Source organism: Phascolarctos cinereus, unplaced genomic scaffold (assembly GCF_003287225.1).
Source record: "Phascolarctos cinereus isolate Bilbo 61053 unplaced genomic scaffold, phaCin_HiC Scaffold_726;HRSCAF=1367, whole genome shotgun sequence".
NCBI lineage: Eukaryota > Metazoa > Chordata > Mammalia > Diprotodontia > Phascolarctidae > Phascolarctos > Phascolarctos cinereus.
In genome coordinates, this window is record NW_027556098.1 from 98,487,001 (window position 1) to 98,503,003 (window position 16,003).

A 16,003-nucleotide genomic window follows, 5' to 3' on the forward strand; every position below is an offset into this window, starting at 1 on the left:
AGATGATGGAGTGTTTCAAAAGACAAATGAAGTTTAGACTTGATCAGGTAGATAATATGGATGTTTCTGAGTCATGGATTGACGAGATGAAAGTACTATTTTAGGAAGATTAATAGACACTCAAGATAAAAAAAAATCAGGAGGGAGGGTTTAAACAGAGCAAAAACAGTTAATTCATGCTGGAAGAGATATAATCTTGAAAGTATTAAGAGATTGGTTCTGAAAGTAGCTCAGGGAAAAGAAGACAGCAACAGAGTGAAAAGAATCAAAGACATTAATGTCCCCCCAAAGTAACTGGAGGTACATCAATAACTACTGACTTGTAGACCTGCCTTCTCATCTTTTATAAAGCTTCTATGAAAATGAAATAGATTTGAATGAAAGGTTACCTTGACACAAATATGAGGAAGGGATGGGCAGGTATTCACAAAGGAATCTGGACAGCAGACCACAGTTTTACATTGGCCGAAAGGTACAAGAATACAAACTCCTAATGTTTATTTTTTAACGACCAAAAAAAGAACAATAAGGAATGTCCCACACAAGTTCATACATGCAAGACTTCCTGATTTATGCAAATACAGAGATAACTATGTACAACAATCCTCTGACTATTAATGTGAATAGAGGAATAAGATGGGGAGTTAGCCAAAGGTGTTTGTCAGTGTTGTGGAGAATGGCTTATAGGAGATCCAAGTGGCAAAGAGATTCCCTACAGATGAGGAGGTATCCTATAAGCTCTTATTTGTAGATCTCATCGTGGTGATTCTCCCATAACATTACCGAGTATCCTCTATGAGAACCATGATTATTCAAAAGAGATCATCACTGAGAAAAAAACTAAATGGATGAAAAATGCCTTCTGTATAGACTGTGACAAGTATTAGGATGGTCAATTCACTGAGACTGTCATTACATATATTTAGGACCCACATTGAAAACAGGTTTTATGTTAAGGCCAGAATTAAATAGGGAGAAGAATGCAAGCTAAAATTGCATTTGGGAAATTACACAGTGCTTTTACTATTTCCAAACTGTTCCCCAATGCAAAAATTCATACTTTCAACAGAAATATTCTTCAAATGCTGTTTTATAGCGGCAAATATTGGGACATTATAATCTCTAAAGGATCAGTTTTCTAGGTGATCCAAAGGGCAATGTAGAGATTTATAATGGGCACAAGTAGACTACAGTATAAATCTAATGATAGCACAAAATGATGACGATAATGACTTAATATTATTATTATTAATAATAACAGCCAGTATTTATAATGCTTTAAAGAGCTAGATGATTCAGTGGATAGAGTGCTAGAAAGGGGAAGAGAAGAGGGAAGGAGATAAAATAAGCATTTACATAGCACCTGCTATATGCCAGGCACTGTGCTAAATGTTTTACAAATTTTATCACATGTGATCCTCACAACAACCATGCAAGATAGGTGCTATTATTATCCCTGGTCTACAGTTGCAGAAACTGAGGCAAACGGAGGTTAAGTGACTTGTCTAAGGCCACACAGCTAGTAAGCATCTGAGGTCACATTTGAACTCAGGTCATTCTGGCTCCAGAGCCAGTGTAAACATTGTGCTGCCTAGATGTACCAGGAACCAACAGAACAGATGAACGTCCTCTGATCCCATTAGATAGATTTTTAAGGATCTGCACAACTTTTCTCATCTGCTTTCTCATCCCCCTTTCACTCCCACCATACACACATTTGTAAGATGTCTGACTAGGGACAGAAGTAAAACGCTTTTACCATCTACTCCATCTGCATAAATAACCTAGCTTTATAGGAATTAATTCTATAGGCCACGGACTTACTAATATTCTGCTTTATCATGTTCATTATATATTTGCTGACTGAAAATGAAATAAAATAAAATAGTGTTTTTAGTCTAAAATTTTATATCTCCCCAAACAAAACTATCTCATATTGCACATTTCCCTATGCAATTTTAAATTGTGATGCACTGGGAAAAATAAGATGCTTGCTAAATAGTGAAGAACAATTAAGTTTACGTACCATGTGAGTTTCAAGTGTTCTTTTATGGTAGGTAAGTTCAATGGCCTAGAATATCTAGAGGCTATTAAAGAATCCTAGAAAAAAATAATTTACCAAAGAGTACTTCCAATGGGTACCGGACCCCCATAAGAGCATATTTCTTGCCCTGGTTCCCTGCAGGATTAATATAGTCACAAAGCACTTAAATTGCATTTCAAAACATACAAGATACACTTTTAATTCAACGAGTAAGATGGATGCAAGAAAACATGCATACAATCACTTTAAAATATATATACATACACACATATACGTATATAAAAAAATCTGCTCACCTGAAAACACGTCAAGTCTTGTAGCCCCTGCATCTCTGGAAACAATACAGAAATATTATTCCTTTTAAAGGTAGAATGTATACTGAAGAAAAGGGAAAAGTCAAACTGAACTACTGATGTACAATAATTATAACCTGTTGTCAAAAATCAAAACTGTAGAGAAGTTCACTTCAATGGCTTCAAACAATTTCTAAAAAGCTTTTTACTGTTAGTTTATTTTCCTGGTAAGTCCTCTGTTCACTTGGATATTATCAATGTCAAAAGTCTCCAAATTCCTAAACTTTGGGAAACAGTAAAGCAGAGGAGTGTGGTTTTACTGAGTTCAACTAAAGGGGCTTGAAGAGGAGAACTGAACTCAAGAATTACTTACAGATCATGGATTCAAGATTGTGGAATTCTGACCCTTCACCCTTTTAATTTTTAGATTATATGAATATTTGCTTGAATATAAGGAGAAAAACACCAAGCAGTCATTTGCTAACTAATCACACTTCCTTTCTTGGCAGAGTTATTAGCATAGTAGGTCAGGAGAATGTCGCTGGTATCATAAAAATGAATTTCAAGAAAGCATTTGACAAATTTTTTTCCCAGAACCATTGTGGATAAGATAGAGATATACTAGATGATGATGATGATGATGATGATGATGATAATAATAATAATAATAATAATAATAGCATATTAGGTGTTTTAGGAAATGATTGAATGTATACAAATAATAGTGATTAATGGATTGATGTCACCATGGAGACAGATCTCTATTGCATACCAAGGAATCTATCTTCACCATTTTCGTCAGTCAATAAACATTTATTAAGCACTTACTATGTGCCAGGCACCGTACTAAGCACTAGAGATACAAAAAGATGCACAAGACAGTCCTTGCCCTCAAGGAGCTTGCAATCAACAAGAAGTTATTAGGCCTCTACTGTGTGCCTGGCACTTTGCTAGTTGCTGGGAATACAAAGAAAATAATGAACTAGGTCTTGCTCTCAAGGAGCTTACATTCTGGGCAGCTAGGTGGCACAGTGGATAGAGCACTGGCCTTGAAGTCAGGAGGACCTGAGTTCAAATCTAGCCTCAGACCAAACACTTGACACTCACTAGCTGTGTGACCCTGGGCAAGCCACTTAACCCCAACTGCCTAAAAAAAAAAAGGAGCTTACATTCTATTAGTGAATTGGATAAAGTCATAAATGACAATCTGCAGTTGCTATGAAGATGAAAGGAATAGCTTTATATGCTGGAAGTCTAAAAATGTCTGAGGAATCTAAGATGACAGACTCAATCTGGTATGATGAAATTTAATAGGGTTTTATATAAGTGTATTCTTGGGTTCAAAAAATTCAAATGTACAAGTACAGAATGGGATAACAATACATATGGAAAATATTTCAGGGCTTCTGAAACTTCATTTTATTTTTAATTTATGGAATAAAGCAGGTATTTCCATAACATAGGGTTTTAATGACTATAAAAAGAAAGAACAAACACAAATTGAATCCTAGATAATTATACTGAGCAATCTTGACCCAGGGGAAGAGTTGAGGAAACATATCTCTTTGAAGAGATTCAGTGTGTTTGCGTGTGTACATATGTATATGTTCATATGTATGTATATACATATGTATACATGACACACACACACTCAATCTGAGTTACAAAAGATGATTTCCCAGATAGTGAGTAGAGGAGAGGAGAAGGATAAATTTGAAAGTGGAGATGATATAAACACAAAATACATCAATAACACAGATTTTTTAAAATTTTTGAAGATTTTAGGATGAATCAGTAGTATGACATGTCAACCAAAAAATCAACATGATTTTAGACTATATTAGAAGAAACCTAGGAGGGAGCTGATAGTCCTACTTACTATGTACTACGAACTCGTCAGACTCCATGTGGTGTGTGGTATTGAGTTCTGGAAGCCATATTTAGGAGGGAAATTGACAAACTGAAACATGCCTAAAGGATGGTAAACTAGGAAGATCAGAGCCCTAGAGACTGGCATTTGAGAAGATGCTGAAAGAACTGGGTATGTGTAGAGCTATGAACCATGAGATCAAGCATGTGAAGTACCACCACGAGGAATTATCTTGGCTTCCTAGGGCATGAATGCCAAAGATAGGTGAAAGTTGCAGAATTAGATAAGGTTTGATGGAAGGAAAGGCTTCCTAATAATCAGTGCTGTCCCAAAGTGGCCTACTTCAGGAGACCCCTATCTTTGAAAGTCATTAAGTAAAGATTACATTACTACTTGTCATGGATGTCGAAAGGGATTCTTCTTCAGGTTTGGTTTGGACGAGATGGCCTCTGAGACCCCTTCCTTCCATGATATGGGCTTGACACAGGGCACTAGCATGGTATTTAAAGGGAGAGTATCTCTCTCAGAATGGTACTGATCAATACGGGGTGAATGACTCTGATCCACACTTCTGATAGTTATTTTCTCAGTATACCTAAAAAAAGATGAGGCAAAAATTTGGAGATTTCTTCTACTTCTTGCTGAGTAAGTCTTGACCTTACTAGCAGGCAAGAGAGCCTCCTTAATTCCTGATTTTCTAAATGAGATCTTTCTAATATCTAAAATACTTAACACACACGTACACACGTTTCAGGCGACACAGATTTCCAATGCTTTTTTTGTTTGTCTGTTTGTTTTTGGTGAGGCAATTGGGGTTAAGTGACTTGCTCAGTCATATAGCTAGTGAGTGTTATGTGTATGAGGCTGCATTTGAACTCAGGTCCTCCTGACTCCAGGGCTGGTGATCTATCTACTGCGCCACCTAGCTGCTTCACAAGGCTTTTTCATTCTTAAAATTAACCCAAACTCCCCCCTACCTTTCTTTAAAAAAAATGACTTAACCCACCAAAATAAAGAACAGCATCACAAATTACAAAACTAAAGATATTAGCTCAGGAGATCAGCCTACAGCGATGCTTCTGCCTTTTCAAACAAACGAGCACTGAAGCTAAGGAACAAGGCAGCAGTCTCAAAGGGGCCAGACGCCTTTCAAGCAGGAAACTCTCCCCTTAAGAGTGTCTGTGATTTCACAAAAGACTCACAGTAATGATACTTCAATAGTTTCTAGGTTCTGCAGCCTAACAGATCAAGAAACTTAATTAATATCAATATTTTGACTTTCCATTGCCAGAGTGACAAAACCCAGAAATTACAGGTTTAAAATGCAAAGATATCTGCAATTAAGAAATACTGATAAAAGCAAACAAACAAAAAAGCTAACCTGCAATTTATATGCAAATAATTATTGTGTCATTTGCGTTATCATCAACAAGCATTTATTAAATATCTACCACGTGCCAGCCACTGGACTAAGACCTGAGGAGCGAGGAAAGGCACAAAATTGGACACGATCTGTGGGTGAATTTTTCTGATAAATCTTTATAATACTTTTTAGTCATTCTTGGGAGCCACTAATATTGATTCCTATTTAGAAAATTTCAGATTTGTTTTCCATGCCTTCCAAGAACCTGAGACATCAATTAAATGAAAACTACTTGCTTTCTCTGTATCCAACACATCTGACCATGCATAGCTGCATTCTTGTCAACATCTGTTAGCAAATCTCCCTCAGAGTGAAATTTGAGGAGCCTGGAATAATAAATAAGGTTGCTGAAACCAAAATGACATTATTCCTCATTATATTTATAATTTGGTATTTTTTTTTATTCTGAGACTGGTTCTCCCTACCTTGCCCAAGCCAGAAGTTCAGTAGCCACTCACAGCCCTAATCCAACTACTGATTGGCACAGGATCTCTGTTGAGGGCCAGTATGCCACTCCTTATGCAGCCTGTTATCCTGCGACTCCTAAGGGCTTATCATATAGATGACAGACTTAGTTTGGACACCCAATGGCTTAACCCATTACAGCTCAGAGCTCCAGAACTCGAACAATCCACTGGCCTCAGCCTCCCTGTAAACTCAGTACAGGCCTGGGTTACCACACTCAGCCATGGTGTCTGCTTGTTACAGGCAGCTGTCATTCTCACCTCAGTACTCAAGTCTCTAAAACAATGCAATTTTACCAGAACCCCTTAAAAAGAATAGAATTCCCTGGCTTTCATCCAAACAATTTCTTCAGTCTCATGTGGTAGGGCACTGAAATCTGTTTAAAAAGCAACTGCAGCTAATACTATGATGCAGAATAAAAGATTAGGGATGGAAGGCTTCAATTAACTACTGAATATTTTGAAACAAGTGGCAAACTCTGCTGCTGTGAAAGGAAGACTAATCTTTACTAAATTAGAAACATCTAATGAAATGTCTAAAGTATCCAACTATCCTTTACTGGCCAGACAATGTACAATTACCACAGCAGACAGATCTAGGCAATATTTAATATGCCAGACAAACAGATGGGGCTTTGAAGAGGATAGGAGGTATGTTAGGACAGGGCTTTTGCAAGGCAGGGATTACAGGGGAATGACATTAAGTGATCCATCCAACTCTAAAATACATAAATACGTTTAGCTTTTTGTTTGTTTCAGATTGATCTTCCCATCTCACCCACGCTAGAAGTACAAGGATCCCACTACTGATCAGCACAGAAGCTTGGACCTGCTTCAGGGAGCTTACCAAACTGGGGCCAGACAGTACAGACATCCATCAGTTTTAGTCCACTGTAGCTCCTCACTCCCAAACTCAAGGAATCTACCAGCCTCAGACTTCTCAGTAACAGGGATAACAGGCATGTGCTACCATGCCCAGTTATAAATACTTCTGTAATGTGCTACTCCACTACAGAACAGCTAACATTTTCTAGGTGAGTTGCTAGGGCCTTAAGTTGGAGAGACACTGACCTTACCTCTCTGTTATGCTACCTTTCCTTTAACTCTTGAAATCTAGTTTTCCAGTTTATTCCTGGGACCAAGGTTATATTTATCTCAGTTAAATGAGTCAATTAACATTTGTTACATCCTTATGTGTCAGGCATTATGCTATGTGCTAGGTATGCAAATGAAGTAAAGAATAAAATTATTTTTATTCTATATTCTGATTCTTGTTTCCATCTCCCCCACCCCTTTTTTCCTTTTGTGTATGTTTATATGGCTGTATTTTACATACATACTGAGTGTCAACATACATAAATACATTTATGTATACACATATACATAAATACACAGTAGATAGAGTGCTAGGCCTGGAGTCAGGAAGACCTGAGTTCAGATCTAGCCTCAGCCACTTACTAGCCGTGTTACTCTGGGCAAGTCACTTAATAGGTTTGCCTCAGTTTCTTCAACAGTAAAATGGGGATAATAACAGCACCTACCTCACAGGGCTGTTGTGAAGATTTAAATGAATTTATATTTGTAAAGCACTTAGCACAGTGCCTGGTACATAATAAGTTCTATGTAAATGTCAGCTATTATTATTGTTATTATTATTATGCTATTCTCCTTCTCACGCCCTAAGCCTCTGCCAAAGAGAACTACCTGCCATATCCTGCACAGAACACATTTGTTGTAAACTCTTCTGACTTGTCTCATGTTGATACTCGTGCTTGGAAAGCCTTTCCTGATGACCCCTAATTGTTAGTACTTTCTCTCTCCTCACATTATTTTGTTCCTCCTTACTTGTGTAAAAGTTGCATTTCCACAGAAGAATGTCAGCTCCTTGAGGGCAAGCACTGATGTTTCTTTTTATATTTGTATCCCTACCACACACTTAGGACAAAACTTTGCACCTAATGGGCTCTTAATAAATGCTTATTGAATGAATGAATGAATGTATGAATGTCCTCCCTACCACCTCTGCTCACTGAAACTCTAAAGACAAGCTCACATGCCACCTTTACCAAAGCGCCTTCTGTAACCTCACCAGTCAGAAGTGACCTTTCCCTCCTTTGAACATGCATCTATCTTCTTTGTACCTCACTTATACACTTAGCGAATTCTATTTTTGTGTTACAAATTTGTGGAAAGGCAAGTGTGACATAATATATAAAAATGGCCCTGGAATCAGGAAGGCCTGGGCTCAAGTCTTGCCTCTGAGAGAGTAGCTGTATGACCCTGAACAAGTCTTCTCTGTAGCCTACGTACAACTCTCTAAGATGCTAAGTTACAGACCTGTTTTTTTTAAAGTTAAATTCTTCCCGTCCTTTATTTTTTAAAAGAATTTGAATTAAACAAGTATTTATTTTCCTTCCCTCCCAACCCCCACCTTTAATTTAAAAAAGGAAAATATGAAAAACAAAACTGTTATAAAAATATGCATAGCTAAGCAAAAAAAAAATTCCTACATCGTCTATCTCCAAAAACATATGTCTCATTCTGCATCTTAAATCAATCACCTCTCTGGCAGAGGTAGGGAGCACAGACCGTCATCAGTCCTCCAAAATCCTAGCTGATAATCATATTGATCTTCAGATTTTCCACAGGCATTTGTCTTTACAATGTTGCTGTTACAGTATAAATTATTCCTGCTTATTTTATTCTGCATCAGTTCATAAAAGTCTTCCCAGGTTTCTTAGGACCTATCCCTCTTGCCATTTCTGACTGCACAATGCTATTCCATTACATTCAATTACCATAACTAGTTCAGTCATTCCTCAGTCGTTGAGCACCTCCTACAAACCGGTTAACACAATAGTGATAAAAGACTTTATATTGGGGACTCCCCAGCTGCAAATTGCTTGAAAGCAGGGAGTTTGTCCTATTTGCCTTTGCAGTCCTTCATCCCTCTAGAGTGTAACAGACTAACTTGCATATTGTCACTGTGGTTTGTCCTTCGTTTTCCAAGAGGACCAGTGACATCATGTCTTGAATTGGATTTAAGTGAGGCAGAGCTGCACAAAGTTGGCAGCCTCACTGTCTTCCAGAGTCCTCCTATGAATCTTCCATAGAGGGCAATATGCTGGTCTGTCAACACTTCATGGACAACTGTCACACTTGAGTTTTATCACTGACAAAAGATCAAGAGCTCTGTGAATCAAATCTGGTGGGGGGGTTCACCCTGTCCCTTACTATTTACATGCAAAAAATACCTAAAAACATTTCTGGAATGGGTATCTCACTGTAGAGACATCCTAATAAATACCTGCTTCTCTTGATTTTAGACCCAAAGAGAGAGAGCCAATTCACCTTGGTGACAAATTCACACAGGTCACAAATTCTACTCTGTTGCTTCCTTTATTCAATTTCGTTCCTCAAGCATATATTAAAAACCTGCTATGTTCCATACACTTTGCTAGGATCTGGAGATACAGAATAAAAAGTTAAACAGCCTTTCCCTCACGGAGCTTACATATTACTGGGGAAAAACAACACAAACATGAATAAGTAATAATAATAATATTATTATATAGCATTTTTTTGGTTTACAAAGCAGTTTAGAGGTATCTCATTTGATCTTCACAACAACCCTGTAAGGTTGGTGCTATTATTTTCAATATTTTACAGCTGAAGAAACTGAGGCAGACAAAGGTTCAGCGATCTGCCCAGGGTCAAACAGCAAGTAAATGTCTGAGGCTGGATTCAAACAGTATGCGTACACACATATATATAATTTATATATGTATACACATATACATGTATTAAGATACGCACATATATTTAAATGAAAGGAAAGGAGAGAGGGAGGGAATGGGAAAGGAAGGAAAGGAGAGAGGGAGGAAAGGAAGGAAAGATGGGAAGAGGGAGGAAGGAAAAAAGGGACAGAGGGAGGATGGAAGGATGGATGGAAGGAAGAATGGAAGGAAGTAAGAAAGTTAGGATAGTAGGAAGGAAGTTAGGATGAAACGAAGGAAGGAAGGAAGATAGAGACTTTTTGGAGAAGAAGATACAAGACCATTTGTAGAAGGTAGCCCTTGAAATGAGTTGAAAGGAGGTAAGGATTCCAAGAGCCACAGACAAGGAGGGAGAGCATTCCAGGCATGGGAGAGTCTGTACAAAGGCCCACAGACAAAAGATGGAACATCACATAAAGAAAACAGTAAGTCAGCCAGTCTAGCCGTAGCAGAGTCTGTAAGGGGAACTGATGTAAAATCAGTTTGGAAACATCATGTTGTAGAGAGATTATAAAGCACTCTAAATGCCAAAAAAAAGAGCGTACTTAATTCTGCAAGCAACATGCAGCCAGTTAGGCTTCCTGAGCAGAGGATGGACATGGTCTAACCTGTGCTTTAGGAGTATCAATTTGTAAGCTGGATGGATGATGGACTAAAGAGGAGAAAGGCTGCTGACAATTTCTAAATATTATAGTGAATAACCATGCAGCAATGCCTAGGAGAAATAATCACATCATCATCTTTAAGTCTACCAACACTGGATTTACGTCATAAATTTCCCTCAACAAACTTATTCACAGGCATGTCTTACCTTGCATTGTCAAGTAATTCAGCAAGGGCTCCAAAAAGGAAGCTGTGAGTTGTGCTGATGGAATACAAAGAAGGTAAATGATAAAACAGCCCAGGACATGATGAGAAAGGGTCATAACCCTTGTGGACACACATGAAAAACAGCAAAGAAGCAATTCATCCAGGCCCAGACAGCTAACCTATTGAAAAATTATTCTGGACTCAGGTTTCTCTCAGCTGTACTGGTTCTGAAGTAGTCACCCTACATTAAGAGTTCCAGGATAAGAATAGATTAGCAAAACGATTCAATCAGCTCCTCGTAAAACATAGACATTGTGGGGGGAGTGGGGAGAGTGTGGCTATCATACATAGTCCTTAAAGTTCGCAAAATGCTTTATAAACATTCTATAATTTGTCTAGTGAGTTGTTTATTAAAATCTGATTTAAAGCAGGCTAGTTTCTGAAGAAGACTAAGGATTAAAGGCCCACAAGCACATTTCTGCATAGACAAGAGGTACCATCTGTTGCTACAGCAAATGAGAGGGAGTGCTCCTGTTTGCCCTGATAAGCTATACTTATCCTGGAATCCTTACAACTTCTGAGGCAGAAAAAAAGAAAAAAAAAGTGCTTTTAAAATATCTCCTTACATCACTGTCTAGGGTCACTCTCTTCATGATGCCAGCTACTGTAGAAACTACATATAGAAATATTCACGATTTTAGAATTTTAGGATCTTTAATCAGTTCTGTATAGGTGAACTCTGAGTACTGCCAGTCCTGTATTTGCCTTTTTTTTTTCCATTTACTGGTCCAGGCATTTTAATCAAGGGCCAGAAACCAGCATCAAGGAAAGGTTTCCAATGTAATTTCCTCATGCCTATTAGGCAGAGGCAGTAGAAGCTAAAGGGGCTCATTTAAATAATCATCGGATCACTTGTACAGCAGAAAAGATTACCTAGAACACCACAGAGATTCCAAATTGTATCAGCTCATAGGAAATTATGCATGTAACTTAAAATTCACTTTATGCATATACTAGCTTTTAAGTGCATCTCATAGATGAGGGTGGGAAGGCCCCTAAGGTAAAGGCAGCTTTAAGATCTTTGTAAAAGTAACTACTATAAAGTTAATAATAATAATTTGGGGCCAGACCTGTGATTTTATTGGCAAAGGGAACTACTGGATGTGGAAACTCCCTTCCCCAATGCAGATGAGCATCTCTTTTGCAATTTATAGCCTTAAAGAGCTGGCTGGGGCACTGAGATGTTCAGTGATCTGCTCAGAATTACAAAGGCATCATACATATGAAGAAGAAAGTGAAGAGCTTCCTGACTTCAATACGACCCTTTTATCCATCATACCACATTGGCCTATAATTAGTAATAATGATGATAATAATAATAATAATAATAATAACACCACTTCACATTTATATAAGCACTTTCAAGTTTAATAGAGGTTTCTTGCTTTTAGCAAAACTGAGCTATGAAAATCCAGATTTAAGCTAAAATGGGATGATCACTTGCTTCACAAAAATAGTAACAGCTAATAGTTATCTATGGCTTTAAAGGTCTTCGGAGTACTTTACACATGGGAGAAGGGGGATGTAAACAGCACCTACTGCTCAGCTGACTTACTTGGGCTACTTCCTTTATCTCAAGGCTCAAAAGTCCTTCGGAGCTGAGGCTTAGGTGGCTGAATAACAGGGATAATAATAGCACCTCTGTCCCAAGATTGTTCCAAGGCTCAAATGAAATGATTTTTAAGTGCTTAGCACAGTATCTGATACATAGTGTTACATAAATGTTAGCTATCATTGCTATTATTGTTATTATTGTTGTTGCCGAGAGATCTGGACACTTTCCCTGGTGGAACTAGCACTTAGAACAAGGCCTGGCACATATTAGGTGCTTAATAAATGTTGATTGATTGATTCCAATTCCAATATGGTTGTTTCCCAACCCTTATTTCAGCAGTGTGGTGGGATTCTCAAATAAGAAGGAGTACCCAAATACTGCTGCATAGGCTAGGTGATATTATTATCTTCATTTTGCCAATAAGGAAATTGAGGCTCAGAGAAGTCTTAAAATGGGATTTGAACCTCTACCATTCTGATTCCAGGACCAGTTTTCTGTCCATTACACCATGATTTCTCTAAGCAATGAGTTCTTGCAGTAATTTAAAAAATAATTCAACATTAAAAGATAAAATGTTTTGGTAACATTAAAAGATAAAAGGTTTTGGCCAACATTTTGGTAGCCTACTGATTGTACAAACTGGGCTGTACTGTTACTATGAATGAAATGATTATGGCAAAATAATGCTGGAGTTTCTCTACTGATATATGCCTCCATTAAAAATTTACTTTAGGGAGAAAAGAAGAAGTGAATTTACATTTGATTTTTTTTTCCTGAGGCTGTTGTCATTTTAATTTACTCAGTTATCAAACCATTGATTGAAAGCAGGGGAAAAAAGCAGAATAAAAGCATTAGCAGCCAGAATTAAGCAGAGAAAGTCTATTATCTAGTCCCATTTTCTCTGCTTACTATCTCTATATAAAATCCCCAATAAAGGCAAGGTTACTGTTCTCAAACTATGTAATACATCACATATATTTGGGATTAAAAAAAAAAACCCAACAGTATCTTCATCATCAGCTATCCCTAAGTCCAAGGGCCCTAAACCAATATAATGTCATTTATGGCAGTTAGGTGTCACAGTGGGTAGAGTACTGGGCTCATAGTTAGAAAAACCTGAATTAAAATCCAATCTCAGACATTTACTAGCTGTGTGATCCTGGACAAGTCACTTTTACTTCTGCCTCAGTCTCCTCATCTGTAAAATGAGGATAATAATAATATCTGCTCTCTGAGTTGTTGTCAGGATAAAATTAGATGATAATTATAAAGCATTTAGCACACTGCCTGGCATGTAGTGAAGTGCTATATAAATGTTAGCTATTATTATTATTGTTGTTGTTGTCATTGTTGTTATTACCAAGAGATCTGAAAGCTTTCCCTGGTAGAACTGGCACTTAGCACAGTGCCTGGTACATAGCAGTCACTTAATAAATGTTTACTGATTGATTATAACTCCAAGATGGCTGCTTCCAACAGAAAGGAAGCATCCTACATCTCCCTGGGACTTTATCAAACAGAATCCAATAATTCAGAGGTTTCAGTGCCAGAACTTAAAGAGTACAAATAATTTCTTTTCTTTTCAAAACTGAAGGACACTGAACCAACTCTGGACTCCTACTCACTGGCACTAACCCACCATACTACATTCTAAATAATAAGCAAAGCAAATAAAATAGTCCTTTTCAAGGCCTTTGCTTCTCCTCCACCTCCTTGCCTTGGCTCAAATCACAATGGGCTTAGACCAGGGAAGTCTGGAGTTCAAATTCTGTCTTAGCCTCATCAGCTGCCTAGTGATCCTGGTCAAGGCACACCATCTCTCCCAGCCTCGGTTTCCCGATCCATAAAATGGGGAAACTAGTAGCACTTACCATCCAGGTTGCTGGGGTGGGCCAAATGAGATCCCCAGCTCTCTGCAAACCTAAAATCGCTATGTCAAGGCAAGCTCCTGATTATTTACTGCTGTGGGCGTTGGTACCGTACTTGGAAAAGCCAGGCAATAGAGAGAGGGACCAGCCAAATGGAGGGTGTGGAAAGACTAAAACCTAGCCCTTCTTTTTAACGTCTCTGGACCCCAATTTCATCTCTAAAATGAGGGGGTCTCCAAGATACCCCCAAAATCTAGAAGAAAAAAGGCCTCAGTCTGAGGGGTGGAGCAGTTTATCAGCACCTAAGGAGAGAGGCAGGAACACCCCTGGGGAACAGAAATGCACATCTGGAGGGCAAACTGGGGCGGGGGGAATGAGAGTGAGAGGCTCTGCACTTGCCAGGTGACACTTGGCATGGGGATGGGGGCTTGCTGACTTAAACTAGTCAGAAAAAAAAATTAAATTATTAGGAATTAGGGTGGTTATTTGAGGGAGGGCCGCCACTGGGACTTTCCCAGGTCAGAAAACCAAGAGCTTTGGGGTGAGGTGGGAGGTGGGGGTCAGGGGGTGAGCAGTGTTATTCACGTGAAAGCAACAAATTCGAGGAAGGCGGCCCCGCCCCGCCCCCAGCGCCCCGCCCAGGTAGCTCACCTGTTGGTCTGGATGTAGTCCAGGTGTATCTGCCCCCGCTGCAGCGCCGCGTATCTCTCGCCCATGCTCCCGGGAGCCTCCGCCCGGAGCGCGGGCTCCGCAGTGGGGGCTGGGGGGCTGGGCTGGGGTGGGCTGGGGTCGGGTGGGGTGGGGGACGAGGTCGGGGAAGCCCTCACGCTCACTCCCCCTGGCGCCCGGGGCGGGGCTGTAGCACCCCCCAACACACACACGCTGACTTGCCCACCTCTGTGTGAAAGCCTTCCTGCGGCCGCGGATGATTTACCCGTGGGCCGGAACCTTGACCTTGATGACTATTTTCACCTTACTTGGTTAAAACAATGCCCATCCACTGCCCAAGCCTCTTCCCTCAATCCTGTGTTGCATCAGATGGTAGCAATCAAGAATGAAAAACATGGACCAGGGAACGTGGTGGGGTCGGGGGTAGGGGATAGAGAGTTTTATGTATTGGGACTGGGACGCAGATGCTGTGCAGTTTGCACCACAGCTGTTTGCCTCAGTTTCCTCATCTGTAAAATAGGGATAATAATACTACCTACCTCCCAGGGTTGTTGTGAGATCAAATGAGATGATAATTACAAAGCACTTAGGGCCTGGCATATAGTAGTAAGATAATGATTTTAAAGAGCTTATGTGGAATACAAGTATGCACAACAGAAATGTTAGCTGTCTCACAAAAATGACTTGGAATGCAGGACCCAGAGTTCTAAGCTTGGAATGTAGGGCTCATCTTCCTTCCTAGAAATCCTGTTGTTGCATTGTTTCAGTCTTGCACAACTCTTTGTGATCCTGTTTGGGGTTTTCTTGGCAAAGATAGTAGAATGAAAAAAAAATGGAATGGTTTGAGGAAAGTGAGGCAAACAGGTTAAGTGACTTGCCCAGGGTCATACAGCTGATAAGTATCTGAAGCTGAATTTTAACTCAGATCCTCCCACTCTATCCGCCATGCTACCAAGCCACCCCCACCCCCCACCCCAGGAGTCCTAGCGATCATTATTCTCTTTTGGAGAAGATGGGAAAAGGAAGGAAGGAGGGAGGGAAAAGGAAAGGGATTTGGCAGTGGGAAGGGAATCACACCAGAAAGGAGATGCCTTCTGGGGCAGCCAGCCTCATGGTCCAGACTTTCATTAGGTACTTTCAGGTCTAGGACTGGTCAGCCTGGAAAAGGAAT

The 16,003-nt window shown here is 39.4% G+C and overlaps 1 protein-coding gene across 1 annotated transcript in view; it reads right to left on the minus strand.

Moving 5' to 3' along the window:
• MORC1 (MORC family CW-type zinc finger 1) overlaps positions 1 to 14,879 on the minus strand; it is a 189,254-nt gene extending 174,375 nt beyond the window's left edge. Inside the window, exons 1-3 of the mRNA XM_020999849.2 lie at positions 14,815 to 14,879; positions 10,682 to 10,735; positions 2,341 to 2,375 (exon numbers count right to left, since the gene is read on the minus strand). Of these exons, the coding sequence (XP_020855508.1) occupies positions 2,341 to 2,375; positions 10,682 to 10,735; positions 14,815 to 14,879 (154 nt within the window). The remainder of the gene's footprint in view (positions 1 to 2,340; positions 2,376 to 10,681; positions 10,736 to 14,814) is intronic.
• Positions 14,880 to 16,003: the final 1,124 nt, after the last annotated feature.